Source organism: Eulemur rufifrons, chromosome 28 (genome assembly GCF_041146395.1).
Source record: "Eulemur rufifrons isolate Redbay chromosome 28, OSU_ERuf_1, whole genome shotgun sequence".
Lineage (NCBI taxonomy): Eukaryota > Metazoa > Chordata > Mammalia > Primates > Lemuridae > Eulemur > Eulemur rufifrons.
The window spans coordinates 41,613,452-41,635,567 of record NC_091010.1 but is presented as its reverse complement, the minus strand read 5'-3'; the positions used below and the strand labels follow the sequence as shown (position 1 = coordinate 41,635,567).

Genomic DNA, 22,116 nt, shown 5'->3' with positions numbered 1-22,116 from the left:
TTTTCTTTTCTTTCTTTTTTTTTTTTTTTAGGAGAGACATGGTCTCACTCTGTCTCCCAGGCTGGAGTGCAGTGGTGCAAACATTGCTCACTGCAGCTTCAAACTCCTGGACTCAAGTGATCCTCCTGCCTCAGCCTCCCGAGTAGCTGGGACTGTAGGCGTGGGCCACCTTACCCAGTAACCGAAAATTTCTCAATGTTATTTATACTGCATATAGCATCCAATTCATTATCCAATGTCACTACTGATGCTAAAGACAGAGGGAGAAAAAAGCATATAAGAATAAACAACAAAACATAGTATTTATGTTATGATGGGGGTAAAGTTATGATAATGACATAGACAAAAAGAGAAGCCAATTTCAGAAATTATAATTTTTAAAAACATATACATCATTTCCATTAAATGTTTTAGATGTCCATATGACAATCTAGAGAAGTTGTTTTATTCTTATATTTAGTACCTAAAATCAATCAAAAAATAAAAGAAGGATTTGCTTGTTTATGCTTCTCATTAAATTAGTGAAGGAGCACTAATTCACCTGGTTACTTTTCACCAGGCTTTTTCATTATACTATATTACTGGGATTCAAGAAAAAAACAAGAGTTGTAAGTTTTAGGATATATATTGTGCCTTATACATAAGCAAAGCATAGAATATCATTTGATCATTACTCTGGGTTAAACAAAGCCCAACCGCTACTCCACAATGAAATAAGAAATCAAAAGTAAAAAGCCAAGGAAAGCATTATATGAATTAAAAGACCTGAAGTATCATAAAGTTCTAGAAATCTTTCTAAAAGATTGTTCTTCATTAAAAATACACAGTCACTATGGACTACAAACCACGGATGAATAATCTCATAGTTCTAAAGTAGGCAGGTCACAAATAGCATACTAAATGTTCTACAGGATGTAAGTTCTAGAGATATAAGTTTCTATAGGAGTTACAGTTAATTACGCCAAAAACAATTTTCGTGGGGCAATCCAAAGCACTTCTTAGGGTAAGGAGAGTTAGATAATGGATGATAAAGTATCACTTAAAAAGCTATGGCCCAAATAAGAAATAAAGAAGCTGAACACAGAAATTTAAGAAAAGGAACATGATACCAACTGCTTCTAGAAGGAATTATATTTTCCCCCAGAATATACATTCAAAATCCATGTAAACCAACATAATTTTTAAATAAAAATAAGCATTCTTGGCTGGGTGCAGTGGCTCACACTTGTAATCCTAGTACTTTGGAAGGCCAAGGTAGGTGGATTGCTTGGGGCCAGGAGTTCAAGACCAGCCTGAGAAAGAGCGATACCTCGTCTCTACAAAGAAATAGAAAAATTATTTGGGTGTGGTGGCATGCGCCTGTAGTCCCAGCTACTAGGGAGGCTGAGGCAGGAGAATCTCTTGACCTCAGAAGTTAGAGGTTGTAGTGAACTATGATGACAGCACTGCACTCTAGCCAGGGTGACAGAATGAGATCCTGTCTCCAAAAAAAAACAGCATCCTTATTAACATAAAATGAAAAAATATGATTTTATATTCCATCTTCTAAATCATTCATTGCATTTTAGGTTCAGAATTTCTGAATATAACTTCGGCTTTCTGGATTCTGTGCATGGGTTGATACCAATTCCTCCTCTTCCTCATCTCTGCTGATGAAAATCCTACCCATGCTCCAAATCGATACAAATATCCAAATGCCTTCAGGATCCAGGCAGGTAACAAGAATAAGTATGGCAGGCAGGTGATTATGGTAGGAAGGATGATTATAGAGTGTAAGTTTCATCTAAAGGTATTCAAATTAAAACATTTAAAAAAAACTAAATCAAATTTGTCTACAGAACCATATTTATCTATTAATAAATTCAGCAACTAACCACAGTACCAAAGAAATATATTTATGCTCAATAACCATCATTTAACATATCCCATATGTGAAAAATGACAATTGGTTCAGATGAACACTTCTAAAGAATTACTGCTTTGTTTACGGGAATATCTTTTGGGACACAATCAAAGCCTTACTTTAGACAAGACAAAAAATTTCATTTCTTGCTCCTTATCAAAGTGGCCTGAATCTCTCATAGAGCCACCTGCTAACTACTCCACTTCAAAATGGCAATATAGGTTTTGAACTATATTCAGCATCTATAATTCAAAATCCAGTCTCTGGATTATCTGGGATTGTTACAGGTCACTGTAAATTGAATACTCCTCTAATTCTCAAATTACCTAAGTTATCTCCTTTTCTTTTTTAAAAGGTGAGTGTTACATTTTTACCTTTCTAGTTTTCAGGGGCTTTTATACCTCAAAAGTGTTCACAAATAATGACTTGTGACTTTGTAGTAGCATCTGCCACTCCTTAAGTGGTTGTTTGCATCAGGTTTGCAAATCATCTGATATAAATAGGCTTTTAAAGTAGTTCTCAACCATTTCTCTCCCTATTCTATTTCTGCTTTCCACAATCTTTATAAGTGGCACTTACTATAATTAACTGATTACTCATGATAAATTACCAAAAAAAAAAAACCCAGAAAGCTGAGCACTTTCATTTATTGATGAGGGCTGAGGTAGTCTCTACATTTTGTTGATCTTCCTTTTTTGCTTATAGAACTGAAAAATGCTTTCATTTTTTCTGTTAGCTTTTATGTTTTTGGCAAAGTAGCATCTCCATTATTTACTTTTCTGTTCTTACATTTACCAAGTAACCAAATTACTTATTCTATTCAATAAATATTTGTTACTTGATTTGCTTTTGCTTTTTGTTGTTTTCTGATTCACCTTTTAGAATTTCATGTCATTAAAATGTATTAACTCAGCTGCAAGCATCAAACTACTGTATGTAAGCAGCCCTCTGCTTACATAATGGGGGAAGATGAGAAGAGGGGAACTTGGTGGTAAAGGGTGGCAAAAGAAATAAATATCACATGCATTGCCTTTTAAAAATGACAATCAAATTGCACACACGATACAAGAAATATTACAAAGGAACACTCCACCAATAAAAAGACTATATAAAACATAAACAATCAGAAGTTGAAATGCAATTAATTAGTCAAGAATATCACAAGTGTCCTCACAAAGCAAGAAATCAACTTTACACATGTAAAACAATATAATAATTATAATTAAAATGAGAAATTTTAGAACTGTCTATTTATAATATCTTACTAGTTTGAAATGTTTGTCAGTTTCTGAATTTATATGTTCACTACTAAAAATTAAATAAATATAAATTCTATTTTACCCATACAGTAACACCTCAGTCAGTCAGAGGTCACATATCCAGTCAATAACCAGGAGGGAAGCAAAAAACATCTCTGTGTAGCCAAAAGTGATATTATAGTTCACATGCCAATAAATAAGTTGCAGTAAATTCTATAATGGAATACTCTACTGAATTGGAAATAAACAAATGCAGCTACATGCAACTACAAATGAAATACCCCAAATCATGTTGAGTAAAAAGAAGTTAGATGCACAAAAAGATGCACTCTGTATGATTCCATTTAAATAGAAGTCAAAAACAGGCAAAACTAATCTGTGCTATTAAAAGTAAGTACTGAGAGGAAGAACAGAGAGTGAGAAAGGAGAGGGATGAGGAAGACTTCTACAATGCTAGTAGTAATGCTTTATTTCTTGACCTCATAGTTACAAGAATGTGTTTACTTTTTCTTTCAATTTAAATAGACTTTACTTTTTAGAATAGTTTTAGGTTCACAGCAAAATTGAACAGAATGTATAGAGATTTCCCATATACCCTACAAATGCCAAAGTCCATAATGTACACTGGGTTCACTCGTGGTATTGTATATTCTGTGAGTTTTGACACATGTATCCACCATTATATTATCATACAAAGTGGTTTCACTTCCCTAAAAATCCTCTGTACTCCACCTATACCTCCTTCCCTGCCCCCATACTCCCAGCAACCACTGATCTTTTTATTATCTCCATATTTTTGCCTTTTCCAGGATGTCACATAGTTGGAATCATACAATATATAGCTTTTTCAAATTGGTTTATTTCACTTAGTAATATGCATTTAAGTTTCCTCCATGTCTTTTCATGGTTTGATAGCTCATTTCTTTTTAGTGCTTAAAAATATTCCATTGTCTGGATGTACTGGGGTATATTTACCCATTCACCTCCTGAAGGACATCTTGGTTGCTTCTAAGTTTGGGCAATTATGAATATAACTGCTATAAACATTTGTGTGCAGGTTTTTGTGTGGACCTAAGTTCTCAACTCCTTTAGATAAATACCAAGGAGAACAATTGCTGGATCACACAGAAAGAATATGTTTAGTTTTATAAAAAGCTGCTAACCTGTCTTCCAAAGTGGCTGTACCATTTTACATTCCCACCAGCAATAAATGAGAGTACTTGCCTCACATCCTCACCAGCATTTGGTGTTGTCATTGTTCTGGATTTTGGCCACTCTATTAGGTGCATAGCAGTATCTTAATTTTGTTTTAATTTGCATTTCCCTGATGACATATATGTGGAACATCTTTCCATATGCTTATCTGCCATCTGTATATCTTCTCTGGCCAGGTGTCTGTTAAGGTCTTTGGCCCATTTTAAAATCTAGTTGTTCATTTTTTTATTGTTGAGTTTTAAGAGTTCTTTGCATGTTTTAGATAAGAGTCCTTTATCAGATATTTTCTCTAAATCTATGGCTTGTCTTCTCATACTGTTGACAGTGTTTTTCATAGAATAGAAGTTTTTAATTTTAATAAAGTTCAGTTTATCAATTATTTCTTTCATGGATTGACCTTTAGGGTTGTATCTAAAAGTCATTGCCACATCCAAGGTCATCTAAATTTTCTCTTAAGTTATCTTGTAGGGGTTTTATAGTTTTGCATTTTACATTTAGGTCTACGATCCATTTTGAGCCAATTTTTTGTGAAGGGTATAAGGTCTGTGTCTAGACTAGATTCTTTTTTTTTTTTTTTGTATGTGGATGGCCAGTTGTTCAGCACTATTTGCTGAAAAAAACTATCTTTGCTACATTTTATTACCTTTGCTCTTTGTCAAAATTCAGTTGATTATATTTATGTGGGTCTACTTCTCAGTTCTCTAATCTGTTCCATCAACCTATTTGTCTATTGCTTGGCCAATACCACATTTTCTTCATTATTGAAGCTTTATGGTAAGGCTTGAAGACGGGTAGAATCAGTCTTCCAGTTTTGTTCTTCTCCTTCAATATTGTGTTGGCTACTCTGGTCTTTTGCTTCTCCATATAGGGTTAAGGATCAGTTTGTCAATATCTACAAAAAAATGTACTGGGATATTGATGGAGAATGCATTAAATCTACAGATCAAGCTGTGAAGAACTGACATCTTGACAATATTGAATCTTCCTACCCATGAACATGGAACATCTCTTTATTTGGTTCTTTGGTTTCATCATCAGAGTTTTGTAGTTTTTCTCATATAGATCTTGTACATATTTTTGTTAGATTTATACCTAATTATACCACTTTTAGGGGTGCTAATATAAATTGCATTTTATTCTTAATTTTAAATACTACTTGTTCATTGCTGGTCACTATGGACTGAATTCTGTCTTCCAAAAATTTGTATGTTAAAGCTCTAACCTTCACTGTGATGGTATTTGGAGATAGGGACTTTCATACATAATTAGGTTTAGAAGGGGTTGTGAGGGTGGGCACCTCATGATGGGTATGAATCCCTTTATAAAGTTGAGAAAGTTGAGAAATCTTCCCCCATTCCTAGCTTGCTAAGAGCTTTTTATTTTTATTATCAAGAATGGGTATTGGCCAGCCTGAGCAAGAGCGAGACCCTGTCTCTACTAAAAATAGAAAGAAATTAGCTGGACAACTAAAAATATATAGAAAAAATTAGCCAGGCATGGTGGCGCATGCCTGTAGTTCCAGCTAGTTGGGAGCTGAGGCAGTAGGATTGCTTGAGCCCAGGAGTTTGAGGTTGCTGTGAGCTAGGCTGACACCATGGCACTCTAGCCCAGGGAACAGAGTGAGACTCTGTCTCAAAAAAAAAAAAAAAAAAAGAATGGGTATTGGATTTTGTCAAATGCTTTTTCTTCATATATTGATATGATCATGTGACTTTTCTTCTTTAGCCTGTTGATATAATGGGTTACATTAATTGATTTTTTTATATGTTGCACCAACCTGAAATGAATCCCACTTGGTTGTGGTATATAATTCTTTTTATATAAGGTTGGATTCAATTTGCTAATATTTTGTTGAGGATTTTTGTATCTAAGTTCATGAAAATTACTGGTCTGTAGTTTTCCTGTAATATTGTTGTCTGGCCTTGGTAGTAGGGTAACACTGGCCTCACAGAATGAGTTCTATTTTCTGAAAGAGATTGCATATAATTGGCATAATTTCTTTCTTAAATGTTTGGTAGAATTTACCAGCAAACCCATCTGGGCCTGGTGCTTTCTGTTTTGAAAGGTTTTTTTAACTACTGACTCAATTCCTTTCATAGATAGAGGCCTATGCAGATTGTCTATTTCTTCTTGTTTGAGTTTTGGATGATTGTGTCTTTCAAGGAATTGGTCCATTTCATCTAAGTTATCAAGTTTGTGGGCATAATCTGGTGCATGATATTCCTTCACTATCATTATAATGTTTATAGGACCTGTACTAATGTCCCGTCTTTCATTTCTGATATTAATAGTAATCTGTGTCATCTCTTTTTTTTTTATTGAGGCTGGCTAGAGGCTTAGCAATTTTACTGATCTTTTCAAAGAATCAGATTTTAGTTTTGTTGATTTTCTCTATTGATTTCATGTTTACAATTTCACTGATTTCTGCTCTAATTTTTATTATTTCTTTTCTTCTGCTTATTTTGGATTTCATTTGCTCTTCTGTTTTTAGTTTCCTAAGGTGAAAGCTTTAGATTATTGATTTCAGATCTTCCTTCTTTTCTAATATCTGCATTCAATATTCTACATACAGCTAACTGATCTTCAACAAAGTAGACGACAACATATGCTGTGGAAAAGAATCCTTATTCAATAACGGTGTTGGGAAAATTGAATAGCCACAGGCAGAAGAATGAAACAGGACCCCTATCTCTCACTACTCATAAAAATTAATTCAAGATGGATAAAAGACTTAAATGTAAGATATGAAACCATAAGAATTCTAGAAGAAAATGTAGGAAAAACTCTTTTAGATATTGGTTTAGGCAAAGAATTTATGACTAAGACCGGAAGGCAATTATAGCAACAATAAAAATAAATAAATGAGACTTGATTAAACTAAAAAGCTTCTGCACAGCTAAGCAAATAATCAACAGAGCAAATAGACAACCTACAGAATGGGAGAAAATATTCACAAACTATACATCCGATAAAGGGCTAATATCCAGAATTTACAAAGAACACAAACAAATCAGCAAGAAAAAAACAAACCACCTCATCAAAAAGTGGACAAAAGACATGAACAGAAGTTTTTTCAAAAGAAGATAGATAAATGGCCAACGTCACTAATCATCAGGGAAATGCAAATTAAAACCACAATGAGATATCACCGTATCCCAGTTAGAATGGCTTTTATTACAAAGTCCAAAAACAATAGATGCTGGTGTTGATGTAGAGAGAAAGGAATGCTGTTGGTGGGACTGCAAATTAGTATAACCTCTATGGAAAACAATATAGAGATTTCTCAAAGAACTGAAAGTAGAACTCCCATTCAATCCAGCAATCCCATTACTCGATATCTACTCAAAGAAAAAGAAGTCATTTTATCAAAAAGACATCTGTACTCAAATGTTTACTGCAGCACAATTCACAAATGCAAAGATTTGGAATCAACCCCAAGTACCCATCAATTCACGAGTGGATTAACAAAATGTGGTATATGTATACCACGGAGTATTACTCAGCCATAAAAAGGATGAATTAATGCCTTTTGCAGCAATTTGGATGCAACTGGAGACTATTATCCTAAGTAAAGTAGCTCAAGAATGGAAAAACAAACACTACATATATGCTGTACTAAACTGGAACTAACTGAGGGGAATGCATGTGCATGGAGGGAAGTAAAAGTCACTGGAAATTAAGCAGTGGGGAGGAGGGAGAAGAGAAGAGGGGAAAAAACCTACCTAACAGGTACAATCAACACTATTCGGGTGATAGGCACACTTATAATCTGACTCAAGCATTACAAAAGCTATTCATGTAACAAAAACATTGTACCCCCTTAATATTTTGAAATTTAAAAAAAAGGAAAGAAATTCAGTGAGACCTATTCAGCACTACTATAAACTGTCAAAACATGAATAAAATGCAATAAACTGTAGAAAATCAGTATAATTCTCTCCACTTTAATAAGATGTTTAAAATGCCAAAAAGGAATGGGCATTTATCTGTTGACAATGATTATGTCTAATTCTCAATTTTTAGGAATATAATAAAATCATGCATGTAATAAAAATTGTTTTCAATTTTTTAACATGTGCTTACAGTAATTAAAATGAAAACTTTTGGTCAGATTTTTACATACCTTAAAAGTAGAAAGTCCATAAAGTCTTGTGGTATGAACAGTTTCTTGAGAAATATTTGTAATGTTAGTTATAAAGTCCTCAAGGTATTTACAAGCTTGTTCCAGGTGTGTTGTATTTATGATGATTTGCACCAGCTAGAAAACACAAAATATGTCCAGTAAAATACAGGTTACAGGTGTGCAAAACCACCTAATTGTTTAAAATAGGATTATTACTTCCAGCAACCACCATTTCTGCATAATTATAGCATTACAGGATATAATTGACTATCTGATTTCATAGACCTGCTGCAAATACTGCTTATGAATGCCAACACTTGTTAAAAAATATATTAATAAATATACACATATACACACATAAGCACATATCAAGAGTCTAACTGCCAATTATTCTAAAATAATTTTTCATAGTATTTTTCATCTTACACATTTAGCACGTAAAAATATGAGGATTTTGACTTTTCATGTAAAGTCTTACAATCAGAAATCCAAATACATGTTCTAACAGCTTCAACTATCTACTATTCTCCATGTAAACCCTTTTCCCTCACATTTCTTGAATTTATACTGATGCTTTCATCTTTAAACAAATTTGCTTATATTAATAAATTTAAAACACAAAGCTAGTTTTACAAAATGATACTCAGCAACAATCTGTAATAATTGTTTCACATAATGAAACATTTGGCTATATAGTATCTTTTTAACCTACCTCTGTTAAACCTATATGAGGTTTTCTAATAAGGTTCAGTAAACAGCCACTCAAAGTTCTGGTCAGCAGCAGATTTGTTGATTTTCTAAGCATATCATCTATTTCTGTTGAGCTAAAAACAAAGGTTGATATTATTGAGCTTTCCACAAGAGTACAGTTAGTTAATATCCTAAATAATTTAACATAATTTACTAAAATAATTTGTTCTAAGTCACTTTTATATTTTTAGATAAATTACAATGGCCCACATTTATTAAATCACAAACTTCAGTTTAATTTCACAAAAGTGACATTTTCCATAGAGATTACCTTGTACGTGTGCCATGTTGTGCACTACACAGAATATATTACCTCTAGTATATCAAAAGCTAATATCCTTATATGAGGCTGGTAGAGTAGGATGAAGCTTAAGCAGTGGTTCTTGAACTTCAGTGTCAATCAGAATCATCCAGATAAAACCCTCGTCCTAGCCTCAGTCTCTAATTCAGTAGGTCTGAGGTTGCATTTCTAATAATTTTCCACGTGATGCTAATGCTACTGGTCTGAGGACTATACTTTGAGAACCACTGTCTTATGGGAATCATACAGCACAGCAGGTACTACTTGTTAGGTATTTATTTGCCTTCCTTTCTTTTCCCTTTCCCTTCCCATTCATATTATTCATGAACGGAAATCTTTTAAAGAATCTCTATTGGCCGGGCGCGGTGGCTCACGCCTGTAATCCTAGCACTCTGGGAGGCCGAGGCGGGTGCATCACTCGAGGTCAGGAGTTCGAGACCAGCCTGAGCAAGAGTGAGACCCCGTCTCTACTAAAAATAGAAAGAAATTATATGGACAACTAAAATATATATATACAAAAAATTAGCCGGGCATGGTGGTGCATGCCTGTAGTCCCAGCTACTCGGGAGGCTGAGGCAAGAGGATCGCTTGAGCCCAGGAGTTTGAGGTTGCTGTGAGCTAGGCTGAAGCCACGGCACTCACTCTAGCCCGGGCAACAGAGTGAGACTCTGTCTCAAAAAAAAAAAAAAAAAAAAAAAGAATCTCTATTTACAAGGAAAGAACAGTGTAAGACCTAAAATCAGATACTCTTTTATGCTGGCAGAACACATACTTCTTTTTCCATTTATTTATACCTTATTTATATCCAAAACAGCAGTAGCTTACAGTAAGAGACAGATAAAATAAAATAATACGAGTCATTGCTCTCATAGTTTTAGTTTGAAAAATAAATAACTTATATCTAAACTGCCTTCATGCCTTTTTGTGACTTAAAATTCAGAAAAGTTTCCTACTGTAGGAGGACATTTGCTGCTATTCAGTACACAAATTCAGAAGAATGGATTTTGGAGAGGGAGGCATTATGAAAGCCAGCATTACCACTCTGTCTTCTAGAGTGTTCACAATCAGATATATATCATATGACTATAACACAGGTCCATCTAAATAGCTGGAACAAAATGTAGCATAAAGATTAATGTTCTGCTGCTACTAACTGATCATTCCTTATATACCAGACATTGTGCCAGCCACTTCCACTAACGTGGAAGTCAAAAGACCTGCTCCTTCAACCCAGTTCTCAAACTACCCAGCTAGGTCATTCTGAATAAATGATATAGCCTCTCTGAACCTCAGTTTCCTTACCAGCAAACAGTGATAACATCACATTTCCTATCTCCACAAATGTCGAATGTTGCTTTCATCACACCTGATAAATAGTATTCTTCTTCCTATAAAATTAAGTTGGCTATAGCTACCAACAATTATGCTGCTCCCCATTACTAAGTATGATACTAATTTGCTACAGTACTCTTTATTCTATTGATTTTGTCCGAATCCTCACTTCAAGCCTATTTGAGAAAAAACAAAACTACTAAAATAACAGATTTTCAATGAGTCAATGGCACAGTTAAAAAAGGGACATTGGTGAGATAGATTTAACAACCAATGCAAGGTGTGGGCCTTGTTTGGACCCTGATTGAAACATACCAACTGTAAAAACACATTTTGAGAATAACAAAGAGAATATTGACATGGACTAGGGAACTGATTATATTATGGACTGGTGTTAATTTTGTTAAGTGTGGTTAAATAATGAAATATCCTCATTGTTTTTAAAAACAAATACTGAAGTACTTAGGGGTAAAGGTCATCATTTCTGGAATTTGCTTTTCAATACTTCAGCAAAAAAAAAAAAATATATAGCACAATGTTTATTACTGTTAAATCTAGATGCTGAGATCATAACAGTTTCCTATCAAAGTATCTCTTTTATATGTGCTTAAAGATTTATATAATGAAAAGTTTAAAAATTACAATGTTAGATTTATAATAACTTAAGCCTAAATGTCACTAAAATACGTAAGCCTTTCCAATGAGACAGTAATACATTGAAGAGTCATGGCATGAAAATAAGGTGTTAATGTTTCATAAAAACAGTTATGATAAAGATGCATTTTTTAATCAGTAAACTTACCTCCTGTGTAGTGACTCTGAAAATTTAAGGCTGGCATAAATAAATTCTTTAACTTGAATGTAAATATGAGGCACTGACTGAGACATGGGAAATTTCTTTGGGAAAGGTTGCTGTAGAAAAAGAAAGTTAACATTGTTTTTGAAATTTTAGAAAAAGACACGTTAATCACCTAAAAATAAAAAATTAAACTGATTTCACATTTGAATTAATAGTAAATACCTGCATCAAAAACTCTACTGTTCTTGATGCAGGTATTTACTATCATATTTCTATATTATTTTTGATATTTTAAAGAAAACCAAAATATTTCTGAAGAAAATAATGTGGCAATTTACTGGTCTCTTAAATCATCTTATCAGACATTCAACAGCCAAATCAATACCTCCAGTGTGTTCTGACGATGAGCATTCTGTAGGAGACGGCTAGCTGTCTGCTTCTTTCTATCCATAATACAAGAGTCAGGGTGCCCACGAAAGTTATAGGCCAGCTTCCTGGCTCAGAGCCACCAAATAATTCTAAGACTCCCTTCACTTACCTTCAGTGAAGGCTTCATGCCAATTCAAAAAGGTACCCAGTGAATTCCATAATGCCTAGAATACCTTACAGCAGTTTTCTGACGACTATACCATCAAACATTGGTATGCAGCCAATGGTTTACAGTGTGCTTCTTGGCTAAACTACACTATCAGATAATGTCCACTTGAAAATTAGTCTCCAGAAGGTAAACTGTAAGATTTTTACCAAAAAGCCCTTCATTTATATTTCCTGTAGTCTAATATAACCTTCCATCTTCACATTTACTGCAGTCTTGTTACATCAGTGAAAGTACACCCACTAAGGTCACCAATGATCTCCTAGTTGTTAAATCCAGTGGACTTTTCCAGCTCTCAAGTTATCTATCTTTGAAGAATCTGATAAAGTTGGCCCTCTCATGGTTTGTCAGATCTCTCCTTCCTTGGTACCTGCCTAACATTGGTTTTCCTCCTATTTGTCTACCTGCTCTATTCCTACCATTCCTTAATTATTGCCATGTTTTAGTGTTCTATCCTAAACCTTCTCTTCCTACTGCACATACTCTCTTAGGACAATGTCATATATTCTCATGATTTTCAATTACCATGCAAGTGCCAATTATCTTCTAAATCTCCAACTCCAGACCAAATCTTTCTCTTGAAGTCCAAATCCATATATCTACTTATTGGACACCTCCATTTGGCTGTGCCATTTGAGACATACTCAACAGGTCCAAAAGTGAAATATCATCTTTTTCCTCAAACTTGTGTTTCCTATCACAGTGAATGCTACTACTATGCAAGGCAGAAACTTGGTTATCCTACCTGACCCCTTTATCTCCCTTATCCCTCATATGCAAATCATCACCAACTCCTGTTGCTTCCACCTCCTAAACATCCCAAATCAACTTCCATGACCATAACCCCCATTCAGGTCACCAATATCTCTCATCAGAATAACTGCAAAAATCCCCTAGATGGTCTCCCTGCCACCAGTCTTACTCTTCTCCAATCCATTCTCCACACATTAGCCAGAGAGATCTTCCTAAAGAACAAATCTGGTTATGTTTTTACTGCTTAAAACCCTTTGGTGGCTTCTCATAGCCCTCCGAATAAAGGTTAAACTCTCTAACACTTTATAAGGGCCATTACGGTCTGGCCCTTTCTACTTCTCCAATTACAACTCTTGATTTTCATCTCTTGTACTCCATCAACCTTGACCTTTATGCTACAGAATTACAGCCTTTCTGCATGCTGCTTCCTTTATCTTGAGCAATGCCAACTTCTGTGAATTACAATTACCTGTTTATTTTATCTACCTTCACTGGACTATAGGCTCCTTAACAGCAGAGACTGAAAATCTAGCACATAGCACCATGTCTGGGATATAGTAGGTAGATGATAAATACTTGAATTTATTTTAATGACATTAAAGATGGAATATGAATATCTTCTTATTTTAGCCAAATGGTTCTAACCAAATTAGCATAGCTATCTACAAGACAGATTTTTGCATTAATGCTTAGTCTTACTCCTTTTTCATTCATAATTTATGCTGAAAATAACTCATTATTTGAGATAGTTTTATATCTTTTCTGATAGTTTTAATTGAAATTATATTTAAATTAGGAAAAAAAAATAAACACACATAACCAACAGACGGTAACTAAATAATATGGTAACAGGTATTTATTTTTAAATTGTCACATTTAAATTTTCCACGTAGCTTTAACACTTTAACTATTAACAATAGTTCTTTTTAATGATGAGTAGTATATGGATCAATGAATACAACTCCTAAGGAGCTTAATCCTAAGAGGTACTGCATATATTGGAAACTCCTTATAATAAGCAAAGTTAACCTTTCTTTTAATTATAAACCTATTCAGCATAGTTTAGTATAACTGGAAGGGACTTTAGAGATTATTTAGTTCCACCTCCTTATTTGATAGATGAGGCACAATTATCCAAATGTGGTCAGTCATTTGTCCAGGATAAGCCACAAGCAGAACTAGCACATGAATCCAGACCTAGTCCAGTGCTCTTTACACAGATGCTAGCCTGAACAAACTCATTACCAGTAACTAAAACAAAATAAAACCAAGCCATGAGATGAAGAATATTCTGGTAATATTTCTTGACAAGAACAACTTCGAGTTTCAAAAAATATAGAATCAGAATAATTATTCTGGTCTTTCACAGGTATTAGGTATAGCAATGGCAGTATTAGCTATAACCTAAAAGCAATACATTTAATTACTTGGTTCTGTATTTAATGACTATTACCTCTGTATTTAATGACTATTACCTATAATATACTTAGTTTATGTATAAAAATATAACAAAAATTTATAGTAACAATTCACTCAGAATTCAGTCTTGCTCATGCTGAAGGGATAAAAATGTAGAAAAGGACTAAATAATAGTTAGAAAAATAATAAAAAAGAGTAAGGAGAAAAAAACAAGAATAAAGAAAATAAAAATGGTGACAGTTACAGAAAATAGGATATCCCTTTCTCATTAGATCTGAGTCTACCCAGAGATACCAGATAGCTACAAGCGTGTATGTTTGTGCGTATCTATGCACATACACATGCACTCAAGTGCTTCCAAGAATATCCTGCATGCTGGTCTACTTCCTTTTTCTACTTTGTCTTTTATTCAGACATCTTGACCCTAAAAATATATATTCCTACTTCAGGAAGAAATCCATAGATAGCTATTACCTTCACACACCATTTACTTAACTAAGATAAACTTTTTGCAAAAGTCTACTTATTTTAAAATCTTCCACAGTGATGGACATGTCAAAAAAAATTTCCCTCTCTTTCCCTAGAATATACTCTTATTGCCATAATGTACTTAATCTAATTTGGAATCCACCCAACATTAGTAACACTTACTCTGGGAATCCACCTAACATTTGAGATAACAGCTTCTAGTATCCTCAAGAAAGTCTCTTCTTAACTTCATAAAAATAGTAGTGGTAGCAGTAATAATATCATAATATTTAAAAGTTAACAAAACAATTAATTTTCTCAATTAACACAACAAAAAATTGCCCCAAAATAAACTATTCTTATTTGCAACGTCAGGTTAATTTTACATAGTAATACATATCATTAATTTGTTTTTAAGAAAATTACTGAATTAAAAACTAGTTTGTACCTTTTCAAGGTCTGGATCTTGAAAGGGAAATTTACTGATGACACTTTTATATTCTTCTTCATTGACAATAGGGATGGGGCTATAATTATCTTCTTCAAAAATGTCCCTGTCAAGAAAGGAGAATTGAAAACTTATAAGATGTATCATTTAAGTGCTATAAAAATACCTTAAATAAACCCAACTATTACAAAAGCATTTTTAATTCACCAATTAAAGGTCCAAATAGGAAAGCATTGCCTAATCATCCAGAATTCTAAAATTCAATAACAAATAAGTCTTGTCCCTCAAAATGCATGTACAATTCCCTCTTTCCACTAGTTTGTTTTATATCCTCTCAGCACTTTAGTTTTAGTTTTCTAGTCTAGAACAATTCTCAAGATGACATAGTGTGAACAAGCTCATTATCCATAACAAAAGTAGACCCAAGAAATTAGGAGTATTCCAGTCATATTTCTTGACAGGAACAATTCTCAAGTTGTATGTCTTGTGTTTTCTCTCTTCCTAATGGGATCACAAACTCTTGAAGATCCAAACAACGTGTTATATTTATCTCTCTTAATGCTGTGATTAGAAAAGGACCTTTTATAGTTAGTAAGGCAGAGATATTTACTACTCATCTAGTATCTACACAGCCCACACACACCCCTTGCAGTTAGGCAGAGCCATATGACTAGTTTTGGCCATCGGGCTATGAATGAAAATGGTAGGTGCTGCTTTGAGTCTGAAACATTTATGAGTCAGTAGTGCAAACCTTCCCATGGTGACAACAGAGACAATATGTTGAGAAGGTTGAATCACAAATGAAAATATCCTGGATCTCTGACTCCCCTACTGTGGACTTCTGTGTGAGTGAGAAATAAAATATCTGTGCTCATCCAATGAGATTTTTGGGGACTTTTGTTGCTGCAGCACAACCCGTCCTAATGTAGCTGCTGTCCAATCATCAATTGTCCTCTAATCAATAATTCAGTTTGATTAATATTTATTGAACATGTATTATGTGCTAGGCTCTTCGCTGTGATGAAAATTCCCTACCTCATGAAGATAAAAGCTAAATCCCTGTTCTCAAATCTAACAGGAGAGATACATATGCAAAGAAATTATAGTATGTATAATGTTATGTTATACCTGCAATATAAGAGGTTCAAGGCTCAGAAATAGGAAAAAGGAAGAAGTGACTATCAGAGTAGGTTGGGGGCATCTCATGGGAAGTTTTACAGAGGAAGCTATGGATGCTCTGGGGTCTTTAAAGATGAAAAGAAACACTTCCAATAAGATCATAGCAGAAAAGAATTTTAGACAGCTGGAATATACATGCAAAGGCATAAGGAGTGAAAAAGCACAAGCATGTGCTTGGAGAGGAGTAAAACCGCAGGTAGTGCAGCATTACTAAAGTGTAAAGTTTATGAGGGACATGGTGAAAAATGAGGTTGGGAAAGTGGACAAACTGAGGCACCCAGATTTTATTCTACAGGCATTAAAAGGTTTTAGGCAGGGGAATGTCACAGGAAGATTTTCACTAAGTGGAGGATAAACTAAAAAAAGGCCAATAATGAATAAAGAGAGGCCAGCTAGAAAAACTAATCCAGGTGTATTTGTTTAAGTAAACAAAAAAAAAAAAAAGAAAAGAAAAGAAAGAAAGACTGAAGAATAATCTAAATAAAAGGTGATAAGGAATTGAATTAAAGCTGTAATAGTAGAGACAAAAAGGAAGTAGCATAAATGAGAGCTTTTAAGAATTAGAATATTTGGGAGGCTGAGGTGGGAGAATTGCTTAAGGCCAGGAGTTTGAGACTAGCCTGAGCAACATAGCAAGACCCCACTTCTAAAAAAAAAAAAAAATTAGTCAGGCATGGTGGTTTGCTTCTGTAGTCCCAGCTACTAGGGAGGCTAAGATGGAAGGATCACTTGAGCCTAGGAGTTTAAGGTTATAGTGAGCTATGACTGCACCACTGCACTCCAACCTGGGCAACAAAGCATAACCCTGTCTCTAAATAAATACATACATACATATATACACATACACACAATGAGATATCAACCTCACACCTGTTAGAATGGCTATCACCAAAAAGATGAAGGATTAGTGTTGACAAGGATGTGGAGAGAGGGAACCCTTGTACGCTGTTGGTAGGAATGTAAATTATTATAATAGTACATCCATTATGGAAAACAATATGGAGTTTCCTCAAAAAACTAAAAATAGAACTACCACATGATCCAGCAATCCCACTTCTGTGTATATATCTAAAGAAATAGAAATCAGTATGTCAAAGAGATATCTGCATTCCATGTTCGTTGCAGCAGTATTCACAATAGCCAAGATATAAAATTAACCTTTGAATGGATAAAGAAAATGCAGCGTATATACACAATGGAATACTATCTGGCCTTATAAAAGAAGGAAATTCTGTCATTTGCAACAACAGGGATGAACCTTAAGGATATTATGCTAAGTGAAATAGCCAGGCACAGAAAGACAAATACTACATGCTCTCACTCGCATGTAAAATCTAAACAAGTCAAATTCATAGAAGTAGAGAGTAGAATCATGGTTACTAGAGAGGGGGCCAGAAAAGGGAGGTGCAATATTAGTCAAAAGATACAAGGCCGGGTGTGGTGGCTCACGCCTGTAATCCTAGCACTCTGGGAGGCCGAGGTGGGCGGATCGTTTGAGCTCAGGAGTTCGAGACCAGCCTGAGCAAGAGCGAGACCCCATCTCTACTAAAAATAGAAAGAAATTATATGGACAGCTAAAAATATATATAGAAAAAATTAGCCGGGCATGGTTGTGCATGCCTGTAGTCCCAGCTACTCGGGAGGCTGAGACAGGAGGATCGCTTGTGCTCAGGAGTTTGAGGTTGCTGTGAGCTAGGCTGATGCCACGGCACTCACTCTAGCCTGGGCAACAGAGTGAGACTCTGTCTCAAAAAAAAAAAAAAAAAAGATACAAAGTTTCAGTTAGACAGGAGGAATAAGCTTTTGAGATCTATTACAGCAAAGTGACTACAGTTAATAACATATATTTCAAAATTGCTAAGAGAGTAGATTTTAAATGTTTGTACAACAAAAAATAAGAATGTGATGTGATGCACAGGTTTATTAGCTTAATTTAATCATTCCACAATCTATACATACATCAAAACATCACAGCGTACCCCATAAATATATATAATTAAAAATAATTACAAACAATAAATAAATTTATAAGTATATAAAAAAAGAATATAAAAGTAAATAATAAAACATTAGTGCTCATAATATAGTGAGAGAGAACTACACACAGATAAACAAACTACAACAGTAGTCAGATTATAAATTCTATCATGGAAATAGCCAAGTTTTAATTACTCAGTTTTGATGATAACTTTTACTTTTCTCCCATTTAATTGTTAGGTTGTCAAATCACTACTTGTAAAATATTTGAAGATACAGGTCAGGGAAAAGCAAATCTTAAATTTTGCTACTTCATAAATATTTAGGCAAAAAGCATGATCTAGAAGGGTGTTGAAGGCAGAAGTCAAAATATATTTGGGGATTATGTATTACAACTGATATATGATCATTTGTTCTCTTCCACTATTATTATGGAAGATAAAGTTAATCCTATCTGAATGAACCTGTTAGCTTCCCAGAAAAAAAACAACACCTCATGGTTTCCCCAATCTTCAGGGAGCAATCTCACTACTACAAGTAGTTAGACAGGTAAGAGAGAATGGCTGGCTCAGTACAATCTATCAACAATAATAAAAACTCAACACCCATATGAAGAGGCCAATTAAATAATATCAACTCTGTAAGAATTATATCTATAAAGATATCATATTGTATCACATTATATCATAGCATTTATGTTATAGATTACCACGCATATCAATAAGCACTACCTCTATTCTTAAAATACTTCATATAAAAAAATTGATGATAGTTATATATGACTCATCAGGATTGTCACATCCATTTGGGATGGCATCTCGACAATATCACTCCTAAAGAATGTTAGTATGAAAAGTTCAAATAATGATTTGCTTAGCTGATTTTAATAGAAGCATATCATCTTGTGAGCCACTTAGGCACTTATAAATGATTTCTATTACAGGATTCAGAAGGTCAGCCTCCATGGTTTTGAAAACTAATGAGGTAAGTGCTAAGCTGGTATTAAATTATTTAACATATTTTAATTTTAATATCATCAAGTATTATTGACACATTATTTCTATCACATTTTGGGAAAACCAGATGTAAGATCTCCAGACTGACTTTTTTTCCTGAAAGAGAGAAGAAAGAAAGAAAGAGAGAGAGAGAGACAGAGACCAATAGAGAGAGAGGAAAAGAGAGAAAGGACAGAGAGAAGAAAGCTTTTAGTAATTAAAGAGGGGGGGCAAATTTCTCTTTCATGGCAAGACAAAGTTATATAGATATTAAAATACTTTTGTCCATGCCCTGCAGACAGTGGTTAAAGCAAAAGTAATTTTCCCATTTAGATTCTTTAAGATTTTTAATCTAGTTATGTTGTTTGTAAAAACAGTACTTTCCCCAAACAAAATTTAAAAGCTATAAATTTCTGACTCTAATATAAAATACTTCTGAATACTTATAGCTGTGTAAGCATTTAATCATTTACTGGGAAAAAACACAGATATGAGAACGAAAAGTAAGTATAATGTAAAACTGATCATAAATGGTGCAGCCACTATGGAAAACAGTATGGCAGTTCCTCAAAAACTTAAATATATATTTGTCATATGATCCAGCATTCCACTTCTGGGTATAAACCCAAAAGATCTGAAAGCAGGGATTCTCATGATAGATACATGTATACTGTACTCATGTTCATAGAAACGTGAGTTGCTTCGTTCACAATAGCCAAAAGGTGGAAAAAACCTAAATAGCCATTGACGGATGGATAAACAAAATGTGGTGTACACAGACAATGGAATCTTATTCAGCCTTAAGAAGGAATGAAATTCTGACATATGCTACAACATAGATAAACCTTGATGACATTATGTTATGTGAAATGATCCAAACACAAAAGGACAAATACTATATGATTTCACTTATATGAGGTACCTATAGGAGTCAAATTTTAGAGACAAAGAAGAATGATGGTGGCCAGAGACTAAGGGAAGAAGGAAATGGGGAGTTATTGTCAAATGGATACAGAGTTTCTGTTTGGGAAGATGAAAAGTTCTCAAAATGGATGGTGGTGATGGTTGCCACAATGTGAATGTACTTACCACTGAAATGTATACTTACAAGAGGTTAAAATGGTAAATGTTATGTTATGTATATTTTACCACAATATTATTGTTACATGCAAAATCAATTACTTGACTATTTGACAAACTTATTTATTATATTAAGTCACCATGGCTTAGACTAACCTGAAAACTCCAGTCCATTTCTTAAGCAGTGTTTCATTGTATTGATCCCTTATTTCAAATAAAAGGTCAAAAAGTCTATTCACGGGAAAACCATAACCCTAAAATACAAAAAAGGGGCAGATAAACAAGTCAAATGCATAAAAATATTCATAAAAAACATTGGGAATACTACGGAATCATTGGAAGGGATCACTAGATCATACTGTATGTCGTTCCCACAGTATGGAAAAAACGATCCTTCTGATATCCTACTAGATTGCACTAGGTAAAAAAGAGGTCTAATAAGAGTTTTATGGGAATGTAATAATTTTTTCCGTTTCTTCTCTCTCTTTTCAGTCAGGAATACAGTGTAACCTAAAAAAGTATTAGAATCAAGACTAGAGAAAAAATTCAAGATAAATATCTACATAACTGTCTTGGAAAGTGGTACCTAAATACTAATAGCACACAAGAAGAAAAGGAACAGATTCTGTCTGAAATATGCTGGCTTCCTATTGCTCCTTCAATTTAAGACTGACTTTGGTGTAGAGGGAAATTTACATCTTTCCATCAAACATACACTCCCCAAAACTTTATTCCTTTCCAACTCCATACTCAATGAAGTCTTACCCATATCAGGACCTAGCATTTTCTCTCAGCTTGCAGAGTTGTCCATTTTCTCTCCAAGATTTATCTCTTCATCTTGCTCTTGATCCTGTCTTCTACAGAAACCATTCAATGGGTTGTCTACCCACTCTATTATGTCTTTAACTTCCACTGGCTCCTTTCCCTAGGCTAAATAAACATGCTAAATTTTTTCCCATCTTTAAACCAACAACAACAAAAGAGACTAAAAAAGCTCCCCCTCAATTTTCTGTGGCCTACCAGCTGCCTCCTTCTGTCTCTCCCTTCATAGCCAAACCTACTACAGTCTAACTCCCACTCCTATTTCTTTATTTAAACTACTCTCAACCATGTCACAAGTTATCTCCTAAATATCAAATTCAATGATCTTACTCTACCTGACCTCTCTCTTGAAACTCTTCTGCTTGGAATTCTGTAACATCACTCACTCTCTTTGTTCTCCTTTTACATCTGTGAATAATCCTTCCTGTTTCCTTGTTTTTGTTTTTTTTTTTTTTTTGAGACAGAGTCTCACTCTGTTGCCCGGGCTAGAGTGAGTGCCGTGGCATCAGCCTAGCTCATAGCAACCTCAAACTCCTGGGCTTAAGCGATCCTACTGTCTCAGCCTCCCGAGTAGCTGGGACTACAGGCATGCGCCACCATGCCCGGCTAATTTTTTGTATATATATATATTTTAGTTGTCCATATAATTTCTTTCTATTTTTAGTAGAGATGGGGTCTCACTCTTGCTCAGGCTGATC

The 22,116-nt window shown here is 34.4% G+C and overlaps 1 protein-coding gene across 4 annotated transcripts in view; it reads right to left on the bottom strand.

Annotated features, from left to right (window-relative positions):
• EXOC6 (exocyst complex component 6) overlaps positions 1 to 22,116 on the bottom strand; it is a 169,808-nt gene that overhangs the window by 70,276 nt on the left and 77,416 nt on the right. For all 4 annotated transcript variants that reach the window (XM_069461027.1, XM_069461029.1, XM_069461028.1 and 1 more), the window contains 5 exons: positions 20,753 to 20,850; positions 15,366 to 15,471; positions 11,686 to 11,795; positions 9,213 to 9,324; positions 8,501 to 8,635 (listed from right to left, as the gene is read on the bottom strand). In XM_069461027.1, coding sequence (XP_069317128.1) covers positions 8,501 to 8,635; positions 9,213 to 9,324; positions 11,686 to 11,795; positions 15,366 to 15,471; positions 20,753 to 20,850 — 561 coding nt within the window. The remainder of the gene's footprint in view (positions 1 to 8,500; positions 8,636 to 9,212; positions 9,325 to 11,685; positions 11,796 to 15,365; positions 15,472 to 20,752; positions 20,851 to 22,116) is intronic.